This window comes from Mugil cephalus, chromosome 2 (assembly GCF_022458985.1).
Source record: "Mugil cephalus isolate CIBA_MC_2020 chromosome 2, CIBA_Mcephalus_1.1, whole genome shotgun sequence".
Taxonomy (NCBI): domain Eukaryota; kingdom Metazoa; phylum Chordata; class Actinopteri; order Mugiliformes; family Mugilidae; genus Mugil; species Mugil cephalus.
Genome location: NC_061771.1, coordinates 31,934,139 through 31,944,333, shown reverse-complemented (window position 1 = coordinate 31,944,333; position 10,195 = coordinate 31,934,139). Strand labels below are relative to the sequence as shown.

Genomic DNA, 10,195 nt, shown 5'->3' with positions numbered 1-10,195 from the left:
TAGAAAATGTTTTCACACACATACTGTTTTACTTGTGTCTATATTACAGTTACTATGGGACCTGAGTGCATAATTCTGTTCCATCTCTGCTTCTGTATCGTTGTGAATGACAAATAAAAATCCTTGAAGTTAGAAAGCATTTAAAAAACAAAAGGAGAACAAATAGTTGAAGTTTAAAGCGAAGCTAATAACAATGCATTTAGAAAAGTGAAAAACTAGAATAATTTTTAAGCCCTGATTTAAGTTTGTTGTGCAAAACTGCAAATTCAAACGAGATGCTGTATAAATAATAATAATAATAATAATAATAGATGAATCCCAGTGAGGATTTTTTTTTTTTTTGTTTGTTTTTGTTTGTAAAAATCAAGATGGATTTGAATGTCAGAATAGTTGCATTTTTTCAAAATAGTTATTTTATGTCCCATAAATGGTTCTCCAAAGAACCTTAACAAATATAGGTTCTCTTTTCTCTGTCTCTGTGTCATAACTGGTACATCGAAAAACCCCAAAACTTCCTTTAAATGGTTCCTCTTAAACTGTAATTTTTCAAAATAAAAGTTCTATATCAATTTATGCATCACAAGCCAGTATAAGAACACAGCTGTTCCACATTTCTATAGATAATAAATGTTTCATTCATTCACTCATTTAGATAATAGATAATATATAGATAATATAGATCTCGGATTTAGATAATATATAGAAATTTTATAGATTTAGACAAAAATAGACATTATATAGATATTTCATGGATAATCAAAATCGATTAAACCCAAAGTCAGAATTAATATTTTTTTATATAATATAATCTCGGTCCTATAGGACTGTCACTGTCAAAGCATGAGGAATTCAAACATCAGTGATCACAATATTTGGTGAAGTCAAACTGTGCAATTATTATATTATTAATTTAACACATTTTTAGAAAATTAAAACCTTGGTGTTTTATTTCCTTGCTCAGAAACGACCAGAAAGCGAAATTGTTTTTTGTAAATGTGTCAAACAAGGACAACACACTTGAGTTCAGAACCATTTTATTGTTTTCATCCAGTAGCATAATTTCCAAAGAAAACACAACCGTAACCAGCAGAATAAACACAAACCACAGTGAAAAAAAAAAGAATCCCAAAACTGAGTTTAAGTGCTACAAACGCAACCTTCAACCTTTTCTCCAAAACAGGCGAGTCAGTCGAGGAAGAATAATAAAAATAACAAAAATTTAAAGCAAACTTGGTGCTCTTTTATTTTAAAAGTAATAAATCCCCGCAGGACAAAGAAATAAATAGAAGTAAAATGTAGGCGCATGACGAAGGAGAGCATCTACATGTGTTTCTGGTGCAAAACTTATTCTATGACACTATTTATAAAAAAAAAAGAAAAAAATGACATGCTATTTAAAAAGAACATAATTTAACTATAATAAAATGGTATCAAAGAGTGTATCATCAACTCTTGAGACTTTTAGGGATTTTAGAAGAATAAAGTTAATGTTTCGAGACAAAAGTGATACTTTTATGAGCTGTGATTTTTGAATAAAGACTAAAATAATAATAAACAAATCAATCAAACAACACAGTAACAGGACAATTTTACAATAGAAAGTTTTTTTTACATTTCTGCATAAAAATGACTTAAAACAGCGAATTTTCCTGAAAATAGACAAATAGAACAAATGAAACAGAAATATTATACTTGTGTGTTTGTTTACTGAAGAAAATCAATCATTTGTTCACATCAGTGAGTTGTGTCCAGTGTGTAAGTCCGTGAGCTCTTAGCCACTTATTTGTGGCTTTTAAACTCTTTGAGATGTTTTTCCTGAACAGACTGAATCTAATTTCTAATCTTGAATTTAACTTGGATCCTAGAGCTTCACTCACTGTTACAACTCGCCAATATGTCATTTTGGCGCAATTTCCCGAATAAACAAATACACCAGTATAAGAAAAATATTGAAGGGCGCAAAAGACACCTAGCACAGACACTCTACATATAAATACACAATGATCAGCCACAACATTATGACCACTGACAGGAGAAGTAAACAACATTTAAACCATCTTCAAACAATTTAATGTTGTGCTGGGAAACTCATTCATGTGGACGTTACTTAGACATGGACCACCCAGCTAGTGGTCATAATGTTATGCCTGATCGTTCTGTGTGTACATACATGTATATATTAATGCGAGTAAAGGAACAGGGCACTGGTTACCACAGTTAAAGCTCACTCTTTTTGCTGTACGATACTATTATCCTATATATGAAAACGCCACTAAAGCTTTGGTCGTATATTTAACAGTACACTGGCACAGCGGCAGCTTCCGTGGAGGAGAAGAGGAAAATAACATAAAGACAGCGACAAAATAATTGCATCGCAGAGTACAGAGCAATAAGGGCAACACACATACAGCATATGAAAAGCCCCTAACACAAAGAACCACATTTAGTTCAGAAATCTGACCCAGTACACGTACACACAGGAGTCTATCCACGTTATTTTAATGCTTATTGTAAACGCAACTATGATGTAATTCATTACAGAATATAATCCTGATTGACTCTGAACAAACCTGTTTAATTGGGATTAATTGCTGTAAGGAAGTCGTACAATAAGGTATGTGGTGTTTTTTTTTACTAAAATATCAGGTTTTAAATAAAAACAACCATCGCTGTTTTAGAATATTTTAGTTCAACAACAGAACGAAACTGTACCCACAATCCCCTCTGTTCCATTAGAAACTAGAGGAGCTTCTCTTTCCGCTTGGATTGTCTCAGTATTTTGAAAAGCAAGTGATTTTGTTTTCATTTCCTTTTGAGTCCAACCACGTGATTCTCCATCGACTACCCACCACGTGGTGACCGCTCATTATTTAGTACTTTACAACAAAGTGCGACATGAAACATTGCTAATATTTGACTTGTTTCCCCAAAAAGCCATTAAGAGGAAATATTAGTATTTTTATAGATTCCATAATGTGCACAATGGAAGAATTTGACAGTGTCCAGGCTAAATAAAATGGCCGGAGGTTGAACTGTGTGTACGTTGCCTCCTGTAGTGGAATCAGTCGTATTTTGTTACCATAAATGTCCTGTTAGACACTGTCAACTGGTCTCAAAAGGGGTCGGAAGATGATAAGCAAGAAAAAAAAGGCAAACAAAAAAATAAAAATACATTATTAATAAAAATCTTTTAACCTCCTGAGACCCAGCATCGTCATATGTTTTAGGTTTGTAGCAGTTTCTCCTTCTGCTTCATTTAGACCTGTCGTCCTCATGACTGATTAGCAAGTACTTGTTTGAGGACATTGGAATTTCATTGGTTCTCATTTTTTCTTCTTCTTAAGTCCTACTAATCCCAAATACCTTGGACAAATTAAAAATGCATACGAAACAAAAGGTCAGATCTCAGGAGGATAAGTGTAACTTCTTTGTTTTGTAGTCTATGTTAGGTCTACCTCTTCCAAAAATTAAACTTAAGACTTGTGATGGAGATATTCTTGAAACTAAAATGTATTTTTCAACAAAACTAATCGTTATGTTACTAAATATTCAACTTACATTTACTAAAATAATAAGAAAGTGCCAAAAAGAACTATTACTGATGAAACATTGCTAATATTTGAGCTGTTTTGACACAAAAGCAAAAATAAATAAATGGGATGTGCACATATATCCAACCCAACAAGTCCATTAAGAAGTAAACCGGGACGTGTATCTCAAAACATCACACAAATCACCAATGGTTAGCATAGATTAGCATAGTCAGATATTACCCTGTCCCTCTAAACTATATAAATACTGCAAACTCTGAAACACACATACTCCTGTATTCTGTATTCAAGTAAAGTTTCACCCACATTTACACAAGATTGTCAGGAAAGCTTGGAACGGTTTCATCTCGCAAAAGTGATTCGATGGATGTTTCCGAAAAAGCAGAAAGGAAAGGACGACACGCAAAAGTAGCCGGTGCAACCCAGTCCTGAGAAATAGATCTAGGTCTTCAAACTGAACTGTATTCGGCCCTGTGTATCTTTGGGTCCAGGTCTAAATGCTAACAACACACATGAAAAGCCTTTTTCAAAGCACACGATGGCAACTGGCTCTTTATCTGCCTGTTTCGTCTTAAACAAGCTAATTAAATATAGCACGCTAGCGTCCTTTCCTATCCCACCTCCCGAAACTCTAGTTGATTCCCTTCTTTCACTGTGTTTCAGTACGTCTACATGCAGCAGCACTCCCCCTTACTTCACCCATCACTCCCAGAAGATGTTGGTGATGTCGGAGTCCAGGCTGAAGATCCAGATCACGAGTGGCGCAGAAATCAAAACGAACGACCAGGACACGCCCCTCAACGTCTGACGTAGCCTCGTCGCCGCCACGCCAACCAACCCCAAACTGGCTCTTGCGCTCTGCATCTCCTCTTCTTCTTCTAGTGTCTTTTGAATAGATAAATAAAAAGGGTTTCAACATCAAGGATTAGGGGAGACAACCAGATGGACTTTAGTGGAACCACGGAGATCTTCTCACCTGCATCTGGCTTCCTGGCTCGATGTAGTTGCGGGCCAGAAACTTTAGAGCCTCGTCCATCAAGATGACCGGAAAGGACATCTTCAGCACCACCACCCACTGACTCCACGACAGAGGACGAATCTGAAATATCATCTGAGGACACAAGCAAGCGGGACGTTGTTCTCCTGGGTTTATCTTCTTCACACCAATAGTCTAACTAATAAATCATTCTGTATCATCTATAAAATCCTCCCCCTAACATTCAAAGCCCTCCACAGCCTTGTCCCACCATGTTTGAAAGACTCCCCCCCCCATTCCTTTCTTGGCCACCATGAGTCCAGAGACTCTGAACTTCCCTTCCACCCAATATCCGTAACTTTGACACACTGACTATTTCCCACCCTGACTAAATCTTTTATTGTGCCGTCCTATTCCCGCTTTTAGTGCTTTTGTGTTATGTATTTCAACTGTCTTACTCTGTACAGTGTCCTTGGCTTAACTTTAGTTTCTACTTCCTGCTTCATTTTCAACAATGGATCGTACAAAACCGCCTCGGTCACCGATTCTTTATTGATCCAAAACAATCAATCAACAATCAAGCAGCCGGAAATACTAAAGGGAAAACATGCTACTACCAAATGGACCAATCACAACTCTTAGTCAAATTTCTGGGGAGGTGGATGCCAGCTACGAAGCTCTGCGTTAACTCAGGTGCCTCTGCACCACTTAGAATTAGAATTGGAATAACTTTTATTTTATCCCGCAATGGGTAAATTATAGCTACAACAGCATACAAAGAAAAATAACAAGAGTAAAGAGTAAGAACAGAAACAATAAATAAGAGATTCAAAAAGTATTGGCATATATACAAAAAAAAAAAAATGGAATTGCACAGATGATTATTGCATAGAGTTGTACATACCAAGTAGTGAATGGTTAAAGTGTTGAAACTTTGAAGAGTGATTATATTGAAGTTGTGGAACAAACATTATTCTGCACATGAAAGTTGTGACATGTGGAATTAACCTGCAGTTTATGCTTCTGCATTAAGTTTATGGAGAGGCTACGACATTAACGTTAGCAACACAGACCTCAAGAGCTCTGATTGATCCACTTGGTAGTAGTGTTTTTCCTCTTTAGTATTTCCGGCTGCTTCTCAATCTCTGATTTTTGTAATTGTTTTGAATCAATAAAGAATGGATAACTGAGGAGACACAGACATTTGTACGACTTGTGTTTGGCGAAATTTCAGCAAAAGATTCAGTGATTCAAAGATTCAAAGACACAGCGCCGCCTAGTGTTTGGGAGTGAGACAGACTGATGAGGTACAAGTAGAGATGACTCCCACTGACGTGTGCTACTCTAATGAAGCCTTAATTATGAGGGAAGCTAATTAATGAGTTTGTATAGACTATGATTTAGTGGCTTGTTACGATTCGCATCAATATCAATTCAAAAGCTATTTTACCTAAAAATATTCTCGTCTTTGTCTCCAGAGATTTGTTGCATTTCCCCAATGTTTTTCATATGTTTTAAATCCAATCAGCTCATCTCAGCTCATCCCGTTGCCAAGATTTGTTGTGTAGAACCATTCTTGCAGCAAAATTTTTAATGAGAGGATACAGGACATCAGATCTTTCAAATCAAGACAAATTTGGGTTTGGGCATTTGTTTTTTTGGTTGGTTGGTTGGTTGGTTGTGGTGCTTATTGTAAATACATCTCTGTTATTTGTCCTTAAAATGTTGCTTACACCCACTTAGACATAACGTTAAGGGACATTCGACAATGGAGAACCCATAATAGCCAATAGCATCTACGCTAGGGAGTTTATCTGAGCTCTGAATCAACAGATTTAATTTTACAAAGTTTCCATTCTAATTTGTCTCTTAAGGCAGATTTTCTACACATTTGGTGATGAAAGTTTGAAAGTTTTCTTCATCTTCACTGAATACGTCAGTAATCTGTTGTTTTTGTTAATTTGCTTGTCCAATACAGAAACGATGTTCCTGGTATAAATACAGTTTAATGAAAAAAGGCACATATAACGCATGTGTGTGTTCTTACCGGCAGTGGGTCCACATACAGAATGAGGAAGTGTAGCGCCATTGACAAACAGATGGATCCCACCAGCCAGGGATTCGACCAGGGAGGCATTTTTAGCAGCGACTGATTCTCTGAAAGACTGGAAAACACAAGAAAATGAATATTAGCTCCAATACAACACCAACCACCTACTGGAGGATGAACCAAATCACATGCTTGATAAGTCTGGAACATCGGCAACAGCGTTTTGTTCTTACCTGTTCAGGGCGTTGCACATCTCTATGGTGACCAGCACCGACAAGGCCATCGTCATCGGATACGGAGACTCAAAGACCGAACACTGAACACCGGCAAACTCAGCATGGCCTTCACTGCACTGCAAATAATGGGACTGTGGTGGAGAGAAATACACAATTGACAGTTATTTGAGTAGTTATTCAGCGAGTTACTCCGTCATTTATCATAATAAATCATTACTATTAATTAATACATCGACCAAGAGCATCCCTCAGAACAGAACCAGTTAAGATGTGAGATGTTGGTGGTTTCCTCTCATCAGCTGATGCTACAACATTTCTACTGGATGAAGGTCAGGACTTTGACTTGTTCCTAAACATTCATCTGGTTCTTCTGGAGAACCACTGGTGTTCTTGGGCTCCTTGTCTTCCTCCATGACCCAGTTTCTCTTCACATTCAGCTCATGGACTCATGTCCTGACATTTTCTTTTAGAGTTCACTGGTAGAATTCACAGTTCATTGGTCCATCAATGATGAGCAGATGCAGCAGAAAAGGCCCAAACCAGGACATTAGCGCCCCCATGTTCATGGAGGGATGAGGTTCTGATGCTGGAATGCAGATGTTGGTTCATCTCCAAACATTTAAACCAAAACTATTCTACTCTGGTCTCATCTGTCCACTAAACATTGTCCCAGATGTTCTTTGTGGACAGAGAGCAGTGTCTTTGGTTGTTGAGTGGATTCATCAACATGAACATCAGCCAATGTGAGAGAGGCCTTTAGCTGCTTAGAAGTTCCCCTGGGTTCCTCTGGTTCCTCTCCCACTATGATGGAGTGATGTTTGTTGGTGGACCACTCTCCTCCTCCTGCAGGAACTCTTTATATCTGGTCTCACAAAGCTCTTTGTGATTGAAGTGTGGTGATGCACACTCTTAACAGCTCTTCACAAAGCTCCTTTGATCTGTTGTCATCACACACTTCAACACAAACATGTGTTGTGGAGAGCAGACTGAGACAAATCTCTGACTTATAGGAACTAAACCTCATCACATTGATGGAAACACATCTGGACACATGGACTCTGATTTAATCCTAGAGGTTCACCTCACTGATAATATGTAATATTGGCTCATTTTCCCAAATAAACAAATACACATTTCTGTTTCATTTGTTTGACTGGGTTCTTTTTGTCTACTTTCATGATTTGTGTGAAAATCAACAGAAAACAAAGAATTTCTGAATATTCTGATGGGTACATAATAGTTTACGTGTCTTTGTATATACTAGAAACAAAGAGATTTACCAGTTGATAGAAGGAAAGCTTTGGTCCATTGTGAGCCGCCATAAACCACCAGGCAGCAGCTCCTACAGTGGCTGCTCCCACATAACCTGCAGAAAAATACGACGTTTAGGTTTCACTCTTTCCTTTCAGGTCACTGGTACAAACTAAATGGTTTGCTGGAGAGATAGAGTCAGTGGCTTTTAATGCTAATTATCCTAATTATGACTGTGTGACGTTAGCTCGTGACTCACATCCGATGATAAGGTAGCGAAAGAACAACCAGCTGGAGATCAGTGGCTCTTTGGGGGAACGCGGAGGCCGAGACATGATGTCCAGGTCGGGGGGGTTGAAGCCCAAAGCGGTAGCTGGGAAACCATCAGTGACCAGGTTGACCCACAGCAGCTGGACCGGGATCAGCGCCTCGGGCATTCCCAGTGCAGCTGTAAGGAAAATACTGAGGACGGATGGAAGAGGGGAGGGAAAAAGAGACAACGTGTGTGAATTTCTTTACAATAAATGTTGAGTTTCTTCAAGGTTTTTGGACGTTTCGGTGAAGTTTTCTCAACTGAATGAAGCAGCAAAGATAAAGTTCTTCTCAATGGTCATTTCTCATATCACGTACTGTCTGATAAGATGCTCTAATTCACATCCTACTGTAATAAAACCACTGGAATCATTATACAAACAAGCACTAAAACACTGGAAATTATTTATTTTTTCCAGATTTCTTCACTGTCTAACTGACTTTATTTGTAAAGTTTAAGTCTAAAAAGTAGCAGAAAGTGGAAGACCACCTCTTAACCCCGAACTTCCTCCTCCAACACAACCACACGACTTAAAAATCCATTATGCAGAATAAATACAAGCAATATTCATTAGAACAGGAGCAGGAAATGCTATCGCAGCGGAGGAAAGACCAGAGACTGAAAAAAAAAAAAAAAACAAGACCCTAAAAACTATAAAAATAGTTTATAGACCTAAAGAGCCTAAAAAGAGAAAAACAAAAAATAGATAGATAGAATCAAACTTAAGGTCACAAAACACCATAAAATGCTAACTACTAAAATAGTGAAAGAGATAAATACTTTAAACAATAAATAAATAGATGGTTAAGATTCAACTGAAAGCTACACTAAAAAGGTAGGTCTTCCCTTTAAAACTATGAACCCTCAGGTCTTCAGGCTGTGGACCGTCCTGGTGAAACGTTGCCTTATCGTACATTTTAGTTCTGACTAAAGAGCAAAGCTGATAAAGCAATAAAACAATGATAAAACTGATAAAACAATTGCTACTGCTTTAAGAACCACCAGAGGTGCAGCAAGAAGAGACTGAACGATTCCACTGAGAAAAACTGCATTCAGAGTCCACATCACACCACGCGTTTAAAGATAATGGCTTGTTGATAACCAAAGCACTGACTGAGCGTGTCTTAATTTCACTGTTACTGTAGTAGGCAACAAATGTTTATATTATTCTCTTGTGTAGACGATAGAGGTTATTTATGTATATGTACATTGACTGAAGGTGACTGGGGCGCACAAACGTCAGTGTCAAATAAAAGTGAAAGTGAAACTAACCAGACCACCTCCCCGATGTTGGAGGATATCAGGTATCGGATGAACTGTTTCATGTTGTTGTAAATGGCTCTGCCCTCCTCCACGGCCGCCACGATGGTGGAGAAGTTGTCGTCAGCCAGGATCATCTCGGAGACGGACTTCGCCACCGCCGTGCCGCTGCCCATCGCGATACCGATCTCGGCTTTCTTCAGAGCCGGCGCATCGTTCACTCCGTCACCTGTCTGGACCGATAAAAGAAGAGAGGATTGGAGGAGAAGAATCTAAACCCTTTAACATCCTGCTGGGTGGTTTATGGGACAGCAGCTCTTTGAACCAATCAGAGCTCTGGACTCCAGTTGTGTTTGAGTAAATGCTGCATGATGCAACATGTAATTTTCTTCTGATTTCATTGATAAAAGTCATTATAGGATTCAACCAACACAGCTGACATCAGGTAGTAAAAAAATAACAAGAACTAAACCACTTAGAGTGATTCTGACTTTTGTGAGTCTTGGCTTTTAAAAGAGACCGACACCATGAATGAGCTCTAAAGTTAGTTACGGCCTC

At 38.1% G+C, this 10,195-nt stretch overlaps 1 protein-coding gene across 1 annotated transcript in view; it reads right to left on the bottom strand.

Annotated features, from left to right (window-relative positions):
• Window positions 1–1,017: 1,017 nt before the first annotated feature.
• The window catches only part of si:dkey-28b4.8 (sarcoplasmic/endoplasmic reticulum calcium ATPase 2), a 29,042-nt gene continuing 19,864 nt past the window's right edge, over window positions 1,018–10,195 (bottom strand). Inside the window, exons 19-25 of the mRNA XM_047578818.1 lie at window positions 9,650–9,870; window positions 8,324–8,526; window positions 8,094–8,179; window positions 6,811–6,944; window positions 6,575–6,692; window positions 4,528–4,662; window positions 1,018–4,436 (exon numbers count right to left, since the gene is read on the bottom strand). Coding sequence (XP_047434774.1) covers window positions 4,254–4,436; window positions 4,528–4,662; window positions 6,575–6,692; window positions 6,811–6,944; window positions 8,094–8,179; window positions 8,324–8,526; window positions 9,650–9,870 — 1,080 coding nt within the window. The 3' untranslated portion in view covers window positions 1,018–4,253. The remainder of the gene's footprint in view (window positions 4,437–4,527; window positions 4,663–6,574; window positions 6,693–6,810; window positions 6,945–8,093; window positions 8,180–8,323; window positions 8,527–9,649; window positions 9,871–10,195) is intronic.